Source organism: Hypanus sabinus, chromosome 22 (assembly GCF_030144855.1).
Source record: "Hypanus sabinus isolate sHypSab1 chromosome 22, sHypSab1.hap1, whole genome shotgun sequence".
In the NCBI taxonomy this organism is placed as follows: Eukaryota; Metazoa; Chordata; class Chondrichthyes; order Myliobatiformes; family Dasyatidae; genus Hypanus; species Hypanus sabinus.
In genome coordinates this window covers 20835886-20855952 of record NC_082727.1, presented here as the reverse complement: position 1 = coordinate 20855952, position 20067 = coordinate 20835886, and the positions used below count along the sequence as shown (strand labels likewise).

The window sequence follows — 20067 nt, the reverse complement described above, 5'->3', positions numbered from 1 at the left end:
AGCAGCCTTGTCACAACAACACCCAGAACTGCGATGTAAGCCTTTAGTGACCCTGTGAACTCAACAGTTTGCCACTACAAGACATGCCTTATTATAAAGCCTGCTCCACTGGGTTCTAAGTTTGTCCTGTTTTTATTTTCTAAAGTAAATTGTGCTTTCTGTTTTGAGAAAAATGCAGTGCTGTGTGTCGTGGACTCTTTTCTAGCCATTATTGATACTGCTGTCATTGTCCAGATGAAACCTTACTTAAGGTAGATTGGCACTTGCCCTGTCCTGCAGTGGTCCAAGATCACTTGAACAGGTATTTATACGGTGCAGTGTTTCTCAGCAATGACCCGTGGAGATCTTACAGCAGAGAATAACAATGCAACATTATACATTTCATAGGCGACTTTAATGGCTGAGGAGTAGATAGAGCACCCATGTAGAGGCAAAGAATGGGAAGTCAGCATGATGATTAAGGCTTCTCTCAAGGGGGTGGAATTGGGGAAGATCACTGGATATAATGTAAAGCCATTAGCTCAGTGAGACCATAACCTGCAGGAATTTTTGTTACAGGTCACTGTTAAACTCAATAAAATATGACAAAGTGCGATCCACCTAACAGCGTACTGCTGGTCATGAAATGGAACCTCCACTTTTATTAAAATTCTTTATTAAGATGAATAATGGGAATTAACTTTGAAACAAAAGCCTTATTTTAAATAAAAGGCACTCTGAAGGTGTAATGCAGGTGTTGGCTCTGATGGATTGGGAAACATTAAAGGGTTGATGATGTATTGGCAGTGGTTAGCTTTTAAAGACAGCATGCATGGAGTACTTCATTCTTGTGAATGCAAAAATAAAATGAGGTGGCTTACAAAAGAAATTATGGATAAAATTAGATCAAGGAGAGAAAATATAGAACGACAAGTCAAAGCAGGTAGCTTGACATGGGAGAGTTTGAAAGGATAAAGGCATTGACAGGTAGGGGTAAAATCAAGTGAACTTGTAGGGCATATAAAAACTGATGGTAAATACTTCTATAATTATGCAAAAGGAAAAAATTGATGAAAGAAATGTTGGTTCTTCACAGTCAGACATGGGGCAAATTATAACAAGGAACAAAGAAATGGCAGAGCAATTACCATAGATTTTAGTTCTGTCTGCACAGAGTGGAGGAGGTGGAAAAGCTTTAGGCCTGGTGCCAGGCAAATAACCTCTTCCTTAACATCAACAAGATAAAGGAAATGGTTATCAGTTTCAGGAGAACATACACCCTGCTTTAACTGCAGCACAGCAGAGGAAACTGCAAGCAGTTTCAAACTCCTGGGAATGCACATCTCACACAACCTCTCATGGTCCCAGAATACATCCTACACAGTCAGGAAGGCTCACCAATGCCTCTCTTTTCTGAGGAGGCAGAAGATAGCTGGACTGTGCACATCCAAACTTGTGTTATTCTATAGATGTGTAGTAGAGAGCATCCTAACAAATTGCATCGCTGCTTGAAACGGAAACTGCACTGCGACGGACAGGAGGGCTCTACAGCGGTAGTCAAAACTGCCCAATGCATCATCTGCACCAGCCTACCTGTTATCCAGGACATGTATACAGAAATGCACCAGTAACATCATGAAGAATCTCACTCACCCTATTCATGGGCTATTTGTCCCACTCCCATCTGGTGGAGGCTATGTAGATCCACGACAGGTCCACCAGACTCAAAAACGGTTACTTTCCCCAAGCAGTAAGGCTGATTAACACCTCCACCCACTAACTCACCCCTCCATGCCCCCATACCACTACTTTATTAATTCCTGTCAGTTACCTTATGTACAAATACTCCTGTGCCTACTATTACTTAGAGGACATAAAATCAATTTATGTATTTTCATTATGTTTTACTTGTGCTGCATTGGATTGGGAGGAACAATTATTTCATTCTGCTGTACACTTATTCACTACAAATGACATTAAACAATCTTGAATCAAGAGGACACGAATATCATAGAACAGGACAGACTTCACCCATGATATTGTGCTAACCTTTTAACCTGCTCTAAGATCAATCTAACCCGTCCCTCCTACATAGCCCTCCATTTTTCTATTATCCATGTACCCATTGAAGAAATTCTTAAATGTATTTAATGTACCTGCATCTATCCCCATTCCTGGCAGGGCATCCCCCACACCCACTATTCTTCGTGTAAAAACTTACCTCAGACATCCCCTCTGGACTTACTTCCCACCAATCAACTAAAAAGTCTGCTCCTTTCTGTTGGACATTTCAGCGGGTGGGGGGGGGGGGGGAGAGAAATGTCTACCTGACCTCTATCATCAATTATCCTACCAATAACATTGGGGAACATAAGATGTAGTAACACAGAGACTGAATGAAATAGATATTTAGTAGGGAAATGGAGTTGGAAAAATTAATGGAATTGAGGGCTAATAAATCCCCAAACACTGATAATCCATCTCCTAGATTACTCAGAGGTGGCCACAAGATTTATTGCTGATGCTTTACCAAAATTCTGTAGCTTCCGAAACAGTTACAGTGGACTGGAGGATAATTAATGTGATCCCTACTACGTTTTTTAAGAAAAAGGGAAAAACAGGGTGTTAACAGTCAGTTGGCTCGACATTGGTGGAGAAAATTGCTGGAGTTGTAATAACAAACATGTGGATAGCAAGACAGGTTCAAACTAAATCAACGTGGATCATTGAAAAGCAAATCACACCTGAACAATCAATTAGAAACTGATAGTAAAGATGCCATTAGCATTGCAGATGCGAGAGAACTGGATAGAGGTTAGCATGCAAAATTAAAACACATTCAGTATTAGTGGTAAAGTACTGACACAAATGGAGTAAATGTTGACAGACAGCAAAGACCAGGAAAATGGGTATCTTTTTCCAAGTTCCAGGCATTTGCCATAAGGAGTAGTACTTTGGTCCCAGCTATTCACAAAATACATTAGTGATTTAGATGAGAAAATCAAATGTAATTATTTCCAGGTTTGTAATGCCGCAAAGCTGGATGAGTGTGAGTGGAGAGGAGAATGCAAAGAGGCTCTGGAATGATCGGGAGACTGAGGGACCAGGCATAATGTATGAACGTGCAATATAATGTGGATGAATGTGAAAGTATCCACCTGTCTGGTACAGGTATGTTATCTGAATGATGATAGATTGGTATTGAGTATTTTATGGTATTGCGAAGGAAGGAAGTGCCTGCCAGGTGAAGATGGTTACCAGACTAATTTCAGGGATAGTAGAACTGACATATAAAGAGAAATTGGATCAATTAGGGTCATATTCATTAGACTTTGGAAAAATGTTATCAGGACTGGATAGATTTGATGCAATATTCCTGATGTTGGAGGTAGTCCAGAACCAGGGGTCAGTCTAAGCCTCAGGGGTATACTATGTAGGACTAGGATGAGAGTGGTGAACTAGTGAAATTCTCCATCATGGAACACAGTTGAAACCAAATCACGGAATGTATTCGAGAAGGTGAATAGGACTTCCAAGTGCTATAGGGACCAAGAGATGTGGGGGAGAGCTGAGTCAAGGGATTGAATTGGGATGATCAGTCATAATCACAGTGACACAGCAACCTCTACTTTTATTCCAACAAGAATGAGCTTTTAGTTAGTCACAGAAGGATGAATTGCTTTGGAGTTTTATTTCTCAAAGGAATATATGTACATTTGTTGAGAATTTTAAGATATTTCTTTAAATGCTTGTTATTATTTATTTTGTGACAGATCTTTTACTCTTAATTCCTCAATCAACCTTGGACAATTCTCCCTCATGTCCAGGTGTTAAGTTCCAGATTAGATTTCTGAATGGACCTTGAACACTATCTCACTTCTTTATTTCTTATTTTTGAACTATTTGTTTAGTTTAACTATTTTATATGTATTTACTTTAATTCAGTTTTCTTTTTCTCTATGTGTTATCATGTATTGCACTGTGCTGCTGCAGCAAAGATAACAAATTTCACGACGTATGCCAATGGTATTAAACCTGATAGAGTTTCTGATTGTGTCCCTCTCAAGCTGAATACACATCATGATTAAATATGTAGTTTGTGTTTTAACACTGCCCTGCCTCATGCTAAGCTGGCAGTGTTTTCACCACAGGAGCTGTATACAGCTGCTTAGAACAGTAACATGGATGCTGGAAATCTGAAGTAAAAACACAAAATGCTGGAAACATCAATGCCTGAGAGAGAGAAACCAGGCTTTAACATTTCTTCTCCCTAATACATAAACAACTGCCTGAGCTAATAGAAATGTTTACTATGGGTGTGTTAACTTAAAGTTCCTCAGGTGACACAACAGGTGGAGTGCGTCATACACAACTGTACAAACAGAAAAACAAACATCTTTTTTTTTATCAAAACAATTTTAAATAGAACAACTGTCTGGATTATCTAGAGGTGTATTAATTTTCTGATAAAGCCAAACATTATTTTGCAGATCAGAAGCAGAAGTTTAATTGTAGATTTGTTCTTGTTTCTCTGTCAGCACTGGGAAGGTTCTCATGCGTTGTTTCTCTAGCTCGTTCCTCAGGACAGTAATGTCTTCAGCTTGGGCCCTGGTCAGTTCTATCAGCCTCCTGTGCTGCATCAGTTTCTTGAAATGACCAAGGGCATCTTCAGGTTTGACCATAGCTAACAGAGAGGGAAGAATCAATCACTATTTGCATGTGCCCTATGGATAAATGTGTTTACTGCTTGGGTAACACAACTCTGTCTCTGTCTGCTCATATGTAGATGCCTACCAAAATCAGGGACAGGCCAGGAGAAGCCTGTGACCTTCAGTGCCGAGTTTGACTCCAGGACAGGACTGATAATTGCTGATACCTTAATTGCAATCTTCCAAATTTCCCTTAATTTGGGATCCTTTTCCTTAGATCAGAAGATTAACACTGGGTAGTTACAAACCAGCCAGCCATGTCATTGGGAAATATCGGAATCTATAATTAGTCATGGTGACAAAATATTTGAATGTTCTCAGTCACGAGTCATGCTTGTTAAATCTTATTTCACATCTCAGAGGGCAACATTTGTAAATATATCTTGTATGGAAATGCAGAAGGTGTTTATGTTCCTCTGAAGGGATTATTAGGTAAAGTTGAAGTGTACAGCAGATTACTAGCCTGTTTTGGAATTTGGTTAAATATTAGGAAATACAGGAGGGCTGTAAGTACCAATCTGCCAGCTGAGTTTTACTGACCCTTGGGGATTTGAACTGAGGCTACAACTATTCACCATTCTAGAGCAAAGTAAACAAATTTACCAATGTTGTTAAAATGTACAGAAACAGAATGAACATAAAAGTTTTTGTGATTGTAATGGAGGCAAAATTATCAATGTTCATTGCAAGAGCTCCTCAAATCACAGCAGGGTTCTGTTCCTTAGAACTGTTTATTACCCTAACAGTCCATGGGTCAAAAATATGAATGTGAGCCATGTTGCCAAATGGCAGAAGACCCCTGCAGCAAAACAGCAAATCCATCCTGCTGGTCTCCCAAACACTCCTCCATACATACAGGAGTATCTAATAATCAGAATCTAGAACTAAGAGGCTGTTCATAGGTTAAGGAGATATTTCTCTACAAGAGCTAACATGAGAAACTTCATTACTGCAAAAATCTTTGGACCTGTCTGTCCTGGAGAGCTGAGAATTGAATATATGTTACACTATGGGTGTAAAAGGATATGGAAATTGGGTGAGAAAGTAGATGACGTAGAGGTTCAGCCGTTATGTTAAGGAAGAACACAGCAAGTTGAAGGCACCAAATATTCAACTCCAAGCGATACCCCGTGGTGGGCAGGGGATTGTGTTTCAAGAAAATGAGCTGAAATGCAGTTTTTCATAATATGAATTTACATCATCTGCTCCAGTCAGGGAATGTAAGTTGGAAAAAATGTGCATTTATTTAATTTTTCTCCCCCAAAAATCCATGAGGGTGAACTTTACTGTGTTTCTTGAATGTGTGGGAAGTGATTTGTTAAACTTAATTTCCATAACCCAAATGGCTATAAATGTAATGGTTTGTTGGCACTCTATTTCTCTTGTCCTATTTTGATCAAATGTTCAGTTTCCTTAGAACTAAAGTTTGAGAGCAATGGAGTAATGAAAAAAAAACAACATTAGTATAAAGGCAAAAACTCCTGACACAAGGATTTGGAAGTTTTTCTTTGAAGTCAGCTCAAATGGCCATTGTTTTACCACTGACCACCAACTGTGGTAAGTGGATTTTAATAATTTTAAGATTGTCCACTTTGAATTGAAGAAGAATAGCTAAGTGCATTTTCTTTTATTCTCCCCCTCCTCAGTCTCAGCAACTGTCCAATTACAGCCTACAGCACAGTAACAGCCCCTAGTATATGCCAACCGACTCACCCCCCACTGTACGAACCTTCCTACTGTTTTATTTCTGCCCTGTCTACACTTCTCTGTCACTATTTTTCTGCCTCTTTTTGATTATTGTGGTGAATATTGGTTATTTTAGCTGCGCATGTGATGTTCTATTTCTGGATAATGTGGTAAGATGTTTTTCCTTTCCACTATAGCCATGTCAGGTCCACTCTCTCCTCACATGTACAAAGCTGGAGTTTAGGAGAATGAGGGGGGATCCATTGAAACATATCAAATACTGAAAGGCCTAGGTAGAATCAATGTAGAGAGGATGTTTCCTATAATGGGTGAGACTAGAACTAGAGGGCACAGCCCCAAAAGATGGGCATCCATTTAGAACAGACATGAGGAAGAATTTCTTTCATCAGAAAATGGTGAATCGTTGGAATTCATTACCACAGATGGCAGTGGAGACCAAGCCATTGAGTATATTTAAAGCATAAGTTGATAAATTCTTGACTAGTCAGGGCATCAAAGTCTATAAGGGGAATGCGGTTGAGACGATGATAAATCAGCAATGATAGGGATAGTGAAAAGGACTCAATGGGCTGAATAGCCTAATTCTGTTCCCACGTCTTATGGTATAAGTTTCTGTTTAGAGTATTTCTGTGATCTCTCTGAGGCCAAGTGTGCATTCTGCCTGTGCAGGATCAGTGGATGTTTGTGCAGGACCTATGGTGATTCAGAAGGGGTGGATCTGCTGCCAGCAACATCTGTTTCTACTCACTGGTCATTTCCTGGACATGTTGCCTCTCGCTGACAGAAATTTGCTGTTCTTTCAACAGCTGATCCATCACCTTCATATCCTGCTTTAGCTGTGAAATTTGCTTCTTCAGTTTTCTGATGCCTTCGTCTTTCTGGAGAATAACTTTGCCATGAAACTGCAGAAAATAACATAGACAAACTCTGATAATCCCTAAGGAAACCAGGTATCCAGTTGAGTGTGTTTATTTCTTTGGAAATAACTTCAGAGCCACACAGCATGAAACGGATTGTGCCAACCATCAAGTGTCCTATATCATTAACATCATTTTTATTCTCCCCTCCACATCAGATTCTACTACTCACTTACGTACTCGGGACAATTTAGAGCAACTAGTTAACCAGCCAACCCAACATTCTAAGGATGTAGGATGAAACCAGAAACCCTGGTAAAACCCTTTGGTCACAGGGAGAACTTGCAAACACCATGCATAGGTTACTGGAACATAAAACAAAACAGCATAGGGACTAGCCCCTTGGCCCACAATGTTTGTGCCAAACACAATGCCAAATTGAATTGAGGAGAGACTGGATAGGCTGTTTTTTTTATTCCCCTGGCATATAGGAGACTGAGGGTAACCTTGAAGTATAATGTCATGAGGCGCATAGATAAGATGAATGATTACAGTCATTTGGTACAGTCATACAGTTTGGTAGAATAATCCAAAACTAGAGGGTTTAGATTTAAAATGAGAATGGAAAGATAAAAAAGAGACCTAAGAAACAATATTTTCATAGAGAGGATAGTGGGTTTATGGAATGAGCTGCTAAGTTGGTAGAGGTGGGTACAACTACAATATTTAAAAGACATTTTGACTGGTATATGGATAGGAAAGGCTTAAAAGGGATATGGGGCAAATGCAGATAAATGGGACTGGCTCAGGTAGACAAATTGGTTGTATGACACTATTTATCAACTGCTTTTGGCAAGTTCCAAAAGATACTGGTATTGAAAATACCAGTATCTGAGTATTGAAAATATTTAGCTTTAGGTTTCTATTGGTATCATGCTGCTTTGGGGTAAGCTTTTGATTTACTTTGGACAAATATGGAATTGTTTCAACTAGAGTCTTTGAAAGAACCAAACTGAATTGCAACATTCTCTGGGAGTTTCTCTCAAAATTTGCCATTGAACCCTGTTCAAGAGTGGCATGAGGCAGAACTGAGTGTCGTTGCTATTACTAAGGCAAAAGTGCTTGAAATATCTGGAAGTAGATAAGTCATCTGCGCCAGATGGAATACACCCAGGGTTCTGAATGAGGTAGCCAAAGAGATCCTGGAGGTATTAGTAATGTTCTTTCAAGAATCATTAGATTCTGGAATGGTCCCAGAGGACTGGAAAATTGCAAATGTCACTCCATTCTTTAAGGGAGGCAGAAAAAAAATTATAGGCCAATATAAACAATATATTACCTTAGTGGTTGGTAATATATTGGAGTCCATTATTAAGAATGAGGTTTTGGGATACTAGGAGGCACATGGTAAAAAAGGCCAAAGTCAGCATGGTTTCTTTAAGGGACAAATTCCAGATGCATGTTGCCTTCCAGGTGCCAGGGTCTGGGACATCTCAGATCACTTCCTCAGCATTCTTAAGTGGGAGGATGAGCAGCCAGAGGTTGTGGTCCAGGGGGGTACCAATGACATAGGAAAAGTGATGAGGTTCTGCAAAGTGAGTTCAGCAAGTCAGGTGCTAACTTAAAGGACAGGATCTCCAAGGTTGTGATCTCAGGACTGCTACCCGTGCCAAATGCTAGTGAAACCAGAAATAAGAAGATCATCCATACAGTTTGACATGTGGTTATGGAGTTGGTGTAGGAGGAAGGACATCAGAGTTTTGGAGCATTGGGCTCTCTTCCAGGTAGGGTAGTACCTGTACAGAAGAGACAGTTTGCACCTGAAGTGAAAGAAGAATAATATCCTAGCAGGAAGGTTTGCTAGTGTTGCACAGGTGGGTGGGGGGGGGGGGCGGGGGGAGTAGACTTAAATTAGAATTGCAAGGGAATGGGAATGAAAGTGCCAGAACAGATAGTGGAAAGGTTGTGGAGATGTTGTCAAGGCAAAAACAAAGTTAGGAATAAGAAGGTTAATCATGATGCAACTATTGTTCTGAGCAGCATATATTTCAATGCAAGAAATATTGTAGGAAAGGCAGATGAGCTCAGGACATGGAAATATGATATTGTTGCCATTAGTGAGACTTGGTTGCAAGAGGGGCAAGATTGGGAGCTCAATATTCTGGGGTTCCATTGTTTTAGACGAAACAGAGTGGGAGGGATTAAAGGGGGAGGGGTGATGTTACTCATCAGGTAAAATGTCACGGCAGTGCTCAGTCAGGACAGACTGGAGAACTTGCCTAATGAGGATTTGGGTGGATCTGAGGAAGAAAAAAGATATGACCACATTAATAGGGTCATATTATGGACCCCCCAACAGTCAAAGGATTTCTGAAGAGAAATCACAAGTTGTTGCAAGAAACATAAGATTGTTAGAAACATAGAAAACCTACAGCACAATACAGGCCTTTTGGCCCACAAAGCTGTGCTGAACATGTCCTTACCTTAGAACTACCTAGGGTTACCCATAGCCCTCTATTTTTCTAAGCTCCATGTATCCATCCAGGAGTCTCTTAAATGACCCTATCACTTCCACCTCCATCACTGCCACCGGCAGCCCATTCCATGCACTCACCAATCTCTGAGTAAAAAAAAAACTTACCCCTGACATCTCCTCTGTACCTGCTTCCAAGCACCTTAAAACTATGCCCCCTCGTGCTAGCCATTTCGCCCTGGGCAAAAACCTCTGACTATCCACATGATCAAAGCCTCTCATTATCTTGTACACCTCTGTCAGGTCACTGCTTATCCTCCGTTGCTCCAACTTCACTCAGCCTATTCTCATAAAGTATGCTCCCCAATTCTGGCAACATCCTTATAAATCTCCTCTGCACCCTTTCTATGGTTTCCATGTCTTTCCTGTAGTGAGGCAACCAGAACTGAGCACAGTACTCCAAGTGGGGTCTGATCAGGGTCCTATATAGCTGCAACATTACCTCTCGGCTCTTAATCCCATGATTGATGTATGCCTTCTTCACCACACAGTCAACCTGCGTAGAAGCTTTGAGTGTCTTATGGACTCACATCCCAAGATCCCTCTGATTCTCCACACTGCCAAAAGTCTTGCCATTAATGCTGTGCCGAACATGTCCTTATCTTAGAACTACATATTATATTCATCATATTTCACCTAACGAAATGAACCACCTCACACTTACCCGGGTTGAACTCCATCTGCCACTTCTCAGCCCAGTTTTGCATCCTATCAATGTCCTCCTGTAACCTCTGATAGCCGTACATACTATTCACAACACCCCCAACCTGTGTGTCATTAGTGAATTTACAAACCCATCCCTCTACTTCCTCATTCAGGTCATTTATAAAAATCACAAAGAGTAGAGGTCCCAGAACAGATCCCTGAAGCACACCATTGGTCACCGGCCTCCATGCAGAATATGACCCATCTACAACCACACTTTGCCTTCTGTGGGCAAGTCAGTTCTGGGTCCACAAATCAATGTCCCCTTGGATCCCATGCCTCCTTACTTTCTCAATAAGCCTTGCTGAATCCATATACACTACATCTATGGCTCTACCTTTATCAGTGTGTTTAGTCACATCCTCAAGACATTCAATCAGACTTGTAAGGCACGACCTGCCTTTGACAAAGCCATGTTGACTATTCCTAATCATATTGTGCCTCTCCAAATGTTCATAAATCCTGGTTCTCAGAATCTTCTCCATCAATTTACCAACCACTGAAGTAAGACTCACTGGTCTGTAATTTCCTGAGCTATCCCTGTTCCATTTCTCGAATAAGGAAACAACATCTGCAACCCTCCAGTCCTCTGGAACTTCTCCTGTTCCCTTTGATGATGTAAAGATCATCGCCAGAGGCTCAGCAATCTCCTCTCTTACTTCCCACAGTAGCCTGGGGTACATCCCGTCCAGTCCAGGTGACTTATCCAACTTGATGCTTTCCAAAAGCTCCAGCACCTTCTCTTCCTTAATATCTACATGCTCAAGATTTTCAGTCTGCTGCAAGGCATCCCTACAATTGTCAAGACCCTTTTCCGTAGTGAATACTGAAGCAAAGTATTCATCAAGTACCTCTGCCATTTCCTCCAGTTCCAAACACACTTTTCCACTGACACACTTGATTGGTTCTATTCTCTCACGTCTTATCCTCTTGTGCTTCACATACTTGTAGAATGCCTTGGGGTTTTCCTTAATCCTGCTCACCAAGGCCTTCTCATGGCTCCTTCTGGCCCTCCTAATTTAATTCTTAAACTCCTTCCTGCTAGCCTTATAATTTTCTAGATCTCTATCATTACCTAGTTTTTTGATACTTTCGTAAGCTCTTCTTTTCTTCTTGAATAGATTTACAACAGTCTTTGTTTACCACAGTTCCAGTACCATACCATCCTTTCCCTGTTTCATTGGAACATATCCATGCAAATATCCCCTAAATATTTGCCACATTTCTTCCATACATTTCTCTGAGAACATCTGTTTCTAATTTATGCTTCCAAGTTCCTGCCTGACAGCTTCATATTTTCCCTTACTCCAATTAAGCATGTCCCTAACTTGTCTGTTCCTATCTCTCTCCAACGCTATGGCAAAGAAGATAGAATTGTGATTACTATCTCCAAAATGCTCTCCCACTGAGAGACCTGACACCTGACCAGGCTCATTTCCCCATACCAGATCAAGTACAGCCTCTTCTCTTGTAGGCTTATCTACACATTGTGTCAGGAAACCTTCCTGAACACACCTAACAAACCCATATAAACCCCTCACTCTAGGGAGATGCCCATCAATATTTGGGAAATTTAAATTTCCCACCACAATAACCCTATTATTATTACTCCTTTCCAGAATCTGTCTCCCTATCTGCTCCTTGATGTCCCTGTAACTATTGGGTGGTCTATAAAAAACACCCAAAGTTATTGACCTCTTCCTATTCCTAACTTCCACCCTCAGAGACTCTGTAGACAACCCCTCCATGACTTCCTCCTTTTCTGCAGCTGTGACACTATCTCTGATCAACAGTGCCATGCCCCCACCTCTTTTGCCTCCCTCCCTGTCCTTTCTGAAACATCTAAAGCCTGGCACTTGAAGTAGCCATTCCTGCCTCTGCACCATCCAAGTCTCTGTAATGGCCACAACATCATAGTTCCAAGTGCTGATCCAAGATCTAAGCTCATCCGATTTGTTCATAATACTTCTCGCATTAAAATAGACACATCTCAAACCATCAGTGTGAGTGCGTCCCTTCTCTATCACCTGCCTATCCTCTCTTTCACACTGTCTTCAAGCTTTCTCTATTTGTAAGCCAAACTCCCTTTCCTCTGTCACTTCAGTTCAGATCCCACTCCAGAGCAATTCTACAAAGTAGTTTAAACTCTCCCCAATAACCTTCACAAACCTCCCCGCCAGGATATTGGTCCCCCTGGGATTCAAATGCAACCTGTTCTTTTTGTACAGGTCACACCTGCCCCAGAAGAGGTCCCTATGATCCAGAAATCTGAATCACTGCCCCCTGCTCCAATCCCTCAGCCAAGCATTTATCCTCCATGTCATTCTATTCTTATACTCACTGTCACGTGGCACAGGCAGTAATCCCGAGATTACTACCTTTGTGGTCCTGCTTCTCAACTTCCTTGCTAACTCCCTGTAGTCTGTTTTCAGGACCTCCTCCTTTTTCCTACCTATGTCGTTGGTACCAATATGTACCACAACCTCTGGCTGTTCTCAGTTCAGTTCTGTTCAGTTTCAGTTCATTGTCATTTAGAAACCACAAATGCAATGCAGTTAAAAAATGAGACAACGTTCTTCAACTTCAAGATATCTTCCCACTTCAAGATATCATGGACATGATCAGAAACATCCCGGACCCTGGCATCTGGGAGGCAAACTACCATCTGCATATCTTTCCTACGTCCACAGAATCGCTTGTCTGACCTCCTAAAAAGAGTCACCTATCACTGCTACCATCCTCTTCCTTTCCCTACCCTTCTGAGCTAGACACCAGTCTCTGTGCCAGAGGTGAGGCCACTGTTGCTTCCCCCAGGTAGGCCATCTCCCCCAACAGTACTCAAACAGGAGTACTTATTGTTAAGGGGGGCAGCCACTGGGGTACTCTCTAGCATCTGCTGCTTGCCCTTCCCTCTCTCGACTGTTACCCACTTATCTGTCTCCCCAGGCCCCAGAGTGACTACCTGCCTATAGCTCCTCTCTATCACCTCCTCACTCTCCCTGACCAGACAAAGTTGATTTTAACTTTCCACATAAGGATTGGGATCCCACACTGTAAAAGGCCTAGATAGGACAGGGTTTATCAAATGTATTCAGGGAAATTTCCTTAATCAGTGTGCAGAAATCCCAATGATAGAGTGTGCAATACTTGATCTGCAATTAGTGATTGAGGCAGGGTAGGTGAAAGAAGTTTGTGTAAGGAAACATTTTGTATCTAGTGATGCTAATGCTACTAGTTTCAAAGTAAAATATGGAAAAATATATGTCTAGTCCACAGTTTGAGATTCTAAATTGGAGAAAAGCCAGTTTTGATGGTGTCCGAAATTATTTGGCAAGTGTGGATTGAGACAGCCTGTTTTCTGGCAAAAGAGTACTTCATAAGTGGGAAGCCTACAAAAGTGAAATTTTTGTGAGTACAGAGCTTTTATATGCCTATGAGAATAAAAGGTAAAGATAACAGATTTGGGGAACCTTAGTTTTTAAGAGATACTGAGGACCTAGTTAAGAAAAAAAAGATGCATAGCATATATAGGCAGGTAGGAACAAATGAGGTACTTACAGAGTATAAGAAATGCAAGAGAACTCTTAAGAAATAAATCAGGAGGGCTAAAGGAAGACATGAGGTTGCCCAGCAGACAAGGTGAGGGAGAATCCTGGGGGATCTACACATATGTAAAGAACAAAAAGATTGCAGGAACAAAATTGGTCCTCTGTAAGATCAGAATGGTAATTATACATTGAGCCAAATGAGATGGGGGAAGATCTTAATTTTTTTTTTTGCCTCTGTATTTACTCAATCAGACAGCATAGAAGTGAGGCAAAGCAGCAACAAGGTCAGATTACAGAAGAACTCAGCAGGGCAGGCAGCATCTATGGAAAAGAGTACAGTCAACATTTCGGGCTGAGACCCTTCGGCAGGAGTCAAGTTATTGGAAATTATTCTAAGGGATTGGATATATGAGTATTTGGAAAGAGATAGGCTGATTAGGGACAGTCAGATAAGGATGGCTTTGTGCATGGTAGGTCGTGTCTAACCAATTGTATAGAGTTTTTCGAGGAAGGTACCAGGAAAGATGATAAAGCAGTGAATGTCATCTACATGGACTTCAGCAAAGCATTTGTTTCATTTTCATTTTTTGAATCTTTTTAATGGTACATAATCTTATACAGCTATAAAATGATACAAAACTTCAATAAATTAATATATATACAATTAATAAAGTTGAAGAAAATAAAAACTGATCGTAATATATAAAAAAGAAAAAATATTTATAAGTAAGGAAAAGAAGAAAAAAAACCCCCATCTAACTAAGAAAAAAAACCCACTGACTACAAAAAAAAGGGGGAGCAAACCAATTAGGAATCAACCCCCAGAACAATACGTCTTACCATCATCTATATATATATATATATAAAGTAAAAGAATCATTAACTGCCAATTCATGTTTATATAGAATAAGATTGGAAGGAAACCATATAAAATAATTCAAATTAAATGATAATATTTAGCAAAAGACCCCCATCTTCTCTCAAAATCGAATTGGGGATCAAAAGTTCTACTAATTTTTTCCAAACTGAGACATAACATTACTTGAGAAAACCATTCAATTAATGTAGGGACAGTGGTATCTTTCCATTTTAATAAAATAGCCCTTCTTGCCAATAATGTAACAAATGCAATTACATGTTGATCTGAAGATGAAATACCCTGAATATGATGCGGAACTATTCCAAATAGAACAGTCAATCTGTTAGGTTGTAAATTAATTTTCAGCTTCAGAAATTGTAGAAAATAAAGATTTCCAAAATGATTTTAATGAAGAATATGACCAGGACTTATGTGACAAACTAGCTGCTTTAGTTTTACACCTATCGCAGTAGTTGTCTATACTAGGAAATACTTTAGATAGTCTCTCCTTTGTTAAATAATAACGGTGAACAATTTTAAACTGAATTAAACAGTGATTGGCACATATAGAAGAAGAATTTACGTTTTTTAAAACTCGCAACCAATCCTCATTAACAAAGGTCATATTAAGTTCTCTCTCCCAATCTTGTTTAATCAGTGAGAGGTTCTCTGCATTTGACAAGATTTCATATAGGAGGTTGGTCAAGAAGGTTTAGTTGCTTGGCATTCAAGATGAGGCAGTAAACATTGGCTTTGTGGAAGAAGCCATAGAGTGGTAATAGATGGCTGCCTCTCTGACAGGAAGCTTGTGACTAGTGCAGTGCTGCAAGTATCGGTGCTGGGTCCCTTGTCGTTTGTCATTTACAAATGTTTGTACATCAGTGATCTTGATTATAATGTGGTTAACTGGATCAGCAAACTGGACTCCAAATTGAAGGTGTGGTGGGCAGCAAGAACAACTGTCAGAGCTCACAGGGTGATCTGGACCAGCTGGAGACATGGGCTGAAGAATAGCAGATGGAATTTAATGCATTCAAGTTCAAGGTGTTACACTTTGGTAGAACCAACCAGGGTAAATCTTTCACAATGAGCTGTAGGACACTGAGGAGTGTGGTAGAGCAAAGGGATCTAGGGATACAGTTCCATAATTCATTGGAAGTGGTGGCAGAAGTAGATAGGTTTGTAAAGAAAATTTTGGCCCATTGGCCTTTATAAAGTATTGAGTACAGAAGATGAGAAGTTACGTTGAAGTTGTATAAGATGTTGGTGAGGGCTAATTTGGGGTATTGTGCACAGTTTTGGTCACACAGCTACAGGAAAGATGTAAATAAATTTGACATAGTACAAAGAAAATTTACAAAGATGTTGCAGGGACTGGAGGACCTGAGATATTAGGAAAGATTGAATAGGTTAGGATTTTATTCCTTGGATTGTAGAAGATTGAGAGAAGATTTGATAGAGGTATACAAAATTATGTGTGGTATAGATACAATAAATGCAAACAGGCTTTTTCCACTGAGATTGGGTGGAACTAGAACCAGAGGTCATGGATTAAGGATGAAAGGTGAAAAGTTTAAGGGGAACATGAGGGGAAATTTCTTTACGCAGAGGACTGTGACAGAAGGCAGAGAATGGTGTTGAGAGGGATAAATAAAATATGATGGAATTGCTGAGTAGACCCGATGGTCTGAATGCCTAATTCTTTTTCGATTTCTTATGGTCTGTTAGTTTATTTTAATGACCCTAGTTTTTGTCTCTCCCTCCTAGAGGTGAAATTTTTTCTAATTTGAGATTTGGGCATTTCTGGCAAGCCTAATTGCCCTGACTAGTTTACTGGGGCATTTTGGAATTGACCACATTGATAGGCCTGAAGATGGGTAGACCAGACTAGGCAAGGATAGCAGATCTCTTCCACTGTAAAACATTAGTGAATCTGATTGATTTTCACACCAATCCACTTTTGGGGCTCCTTATCATGAATTAATAGTTTCTACTGAATTGACTTTACATAGTTCTTTGCTGAGATCTGATCTCTGGATCAATAGTCCACATACTGGGTTTACTGGTAATGTAACATATCTGCCAGCCCACCATCATCCCTGCATCTGTGTCAGCATCTCTTAAATCTCAGGGTACTCTTTCTGGAATAGGCTCACCCTGTCCATCTGTACTGGTTATACAATGTGTCACTTTGATCAGCTTCTGTGAAAAGAGCTGAGGAGCTTTGCTCTTGAAGTTGTACAGCACACAATGGGCCCCTGGGATTGACCATTTGCCAATCCACACTAATCCCATTTTCCCACATAAGGACTGTATCTTATGCCTTGCCTTTTTAAGCGTCCATTTAAATGCCTCTTAAGCACAGTGATTGTATCTGATTTCACCAGCTCCTCTGGCAAAGTGTTTTAGATATAAACCATTGTTTTTTTTTAGCCCCTCAGATCCCTTGTGTGATTGACGTTGTTCAGCAACTCCCCAGTGCAAGAAGTTTTAGTATCATTCCCTCTCCCTCACACCCCATTCTGAAAATTGCCTTGGGTGATCTCTACCTGAGAGGCTGTCAGCAGATTTAATATAAAGGTACAATTTCATTTACCTTCTCCTGTCCTTCCGCTGATCGTTCCATTATCATTACGTGTTGATTTACTTGAGTCTCATAATTATCCTCTCTCAGATACTAGGAGACAGTAAGGTAGATGATGTTAGATAGATGAGCCATTTGTTGAACATTCACATAACCCACAGGAGACATACCATCAGTGACTCAACAATGTTGAAAGCCGAATACATTTGTCCTAGAGCCTGGTACCTCAGATTTCAACATCAGATCTAAGCATTCTAGTCCCAGTTAGCTGAGTTTTCCAATATCCACATCTTCACATCCCGTGTTCCCCATCAGATGAAGGACCCACTTCCCAAGGTCTTCTCAATACTGAATCACACATTACCATTTGTGCCTGTTTGGTGATCCTGAACTTGAGGATGTTGCGGATCTTGTTGTGCAAATCATCCACCTGCATCAGCATTTTCTTGTACTCCCACTCCAGCTGGGCAATTCCTTTCTTGAAGTCCTTGCATTCCACCATAATCGCCACTTTCTTTTCTCCTAGCAGCTGGACACCAACAAACATCGGTCACAATTGAATTCCAAGCACATAGCCCATTTGCTCATCTCTCCCCCTACCCTCTTTGCTGGGTAGAGATTGTATTTCTGGCTTCCTGTTCCTCTGTTTGAATTGGTCCGCACCTAACTATTGTCACCTTATGTCACTTTGGTTCTTTTGCCAAGCCAGTGCATGTAATAATTAACAATTTCCCTTCATTTACTGAAAACAACTGTAGGTGCCAGGAATATGAAATATAAACTGAAAATGTTGGAAACACTTGTCTGGTCAGGCAGCATTTGTGCAGAGGGAAACATGGTTAACATTTCAGACCAATGACCTACAGTTAGATGCTACCTGACCAGTTCTGTATTAGTCTTCATATGTGATTATACTTACCCTATGGAATCCCCTAGTAATTTCCTGTGTTCTGCAGAGGACAGCCCTAGATTCTACAGTTTATGTACATAACCAAGGTCTGGCATCCTTACATTTAGTTAATCTGTTTTTTACTCTTTTCCAGGATTGAGCACAAAACTGCAATCACGGCCAAAGCAACATTTATAATGATTCATCATAACATCCTTCCATGGACATTGATCTTGATGATGAACCTATTACTTATCAAGTTTTCACTCATTGACCCTATTACTTCAAAAAAGAAATCTTATCAAGTTAGCTGCATACAATGGAGGTTTAGTAAATTTAAGCCGGTATTCTTTAATTAATCTCGCTTGTCAAAGTGGCTGTTAATTTATACTTGATTATCATTTCTATTGCCAAAGTTAATCAGGTGGGACTGTAGTTGCCAGGATTATCCCTGAATACTTACTCAAGGTGCATCATTTGCAATTCTCCAGCCCTGGCACCACCTACAGACATCTGCAAGATTAAAGCCAATGTCTCTTCAGATTTCACCTTTCCTTCCTCGGCAGGCTAGGATGCATCTTTCCACAGTGAACCTTTCATTTGTGGTGTTGGAAATCTAAACACCGGAAACAACTGAAAGCATCCAACAATGCTGCCAGACCTGCTGAGCCTTTCCTCTTTATATTTCCTGCACATGGTTTTATTTTATATTTTTGGAATGCTTGATCTTTAATTGATCAAAGAATTAAAAAGATTTGGTAGAAGAAAAATAAACTTTCCTTGAGTGAGGAAGTCCACAGCAAAGGGGACACTTCCTGGAAACTGTCTAGCTGTTGAGACATGGCATCCTGACACAAACGGCACTGGAAAAAGTGGGGCAGCTAAAAATCAAATAAATTGCAGACACTGGAAATCTATAATAAAGCCAGATAATGTTGGAGCTACTCAGCAGACTGACTACTGAGTATAAACAGGGACCTCTTGGGGCTGAGGATCAATCCAATAATTTCAAATCATAACTGATTTATGGAAAGAGGATTATAAGAATGGAACTGGGTTGGGGTCAGTGAGTGAAGCTTGGAAAAGATCAGCTTGATCTGAAAGAGACTCCAGAAACTGCAGGTGCTGGAACCTGGAGCAACAACCAGTCTGCTGGAGAAACTCAATGGTCAAGCAGCATCTGTGGAGGGGGAAAAGAATTTTGGGAATAATTTGACAGGTGGAACAAGGAGAGGGAGCTCTACCGGAAGCCTCAAAAGCATCTCCAGTTGATCAGTCAGGGATAGGGATGCTGTTCATGGCTCTACTAATGGACAACCAGCAGGAGGCAGTGGAGAGCAGCTTTACTACCTCACCCTGCCACCCTGCTCCCTGACTGCATTGGCTACTCAGATAGTATGCATTCTAGGGTTCTGTTTAAACCTTCTCTCTTCTATCTTCTGATCTCTAACAGGGTGGACACCCTGCTGTGGGTCTGTGGGCTTACCTGAATAGTGTTGTTCAGGTCCTCCACAACGCTCTTGTTCAGGAGGAGGGAGCTTGAGTAGTCCAAGATGGAGTCATCACCTAGCACCTCCACCTGTCCTTGCTTCAATACCAGTTGTATCATCAGATTCAGCTGGAACTGTGACTTGATCTGACGCAGACTGCTTAGAGAGAGGTGTGGACAGGAAAGAGACAGAGGTTTATCTGGTAAC

At 40.7% G+C, this 20067-nt stretch overlaps 1 protein-coding gene across 5 annotated transcripts in view; it reads right to left on the bottom strand.

Moving 5' to 3' along the window:
* Window positions 1-4484: 4484 nt before the first annotated feature.
* The window catches only part of cfap43 (cilia and flagella associated protein 43), a 113153-nt gene continuing 97570 nt past the window's right edge, over window positions 4485-20067 (bottom strand). For all 5 annotated transcript variants that reach the window (XM_059947215.1, XM_059947216.1, XM_059947217.1 and 2 more), the window contains 5 exons: window positions 19857-20016; window positions 17846-18010; window positions 17494-17574; window positions 7144-7297; window positions 4485-4663 (listed from right to left, as the gene is read on the bottom strand). In XM_059947215.1, coding sequence (XP_059803198.1) covers window positions 4485-4663; window positions 7144-7297; window positions 17494-17574; window positions 17846-18010; window positions 19857-20016 — 739 coding nt within the window. The remainder of the gene's footprint in view (window positions 4664-7143; window positions 7298-17493; window positions 17575-17845; window positions 18011-19856; window positions 20017-20067) is intronic.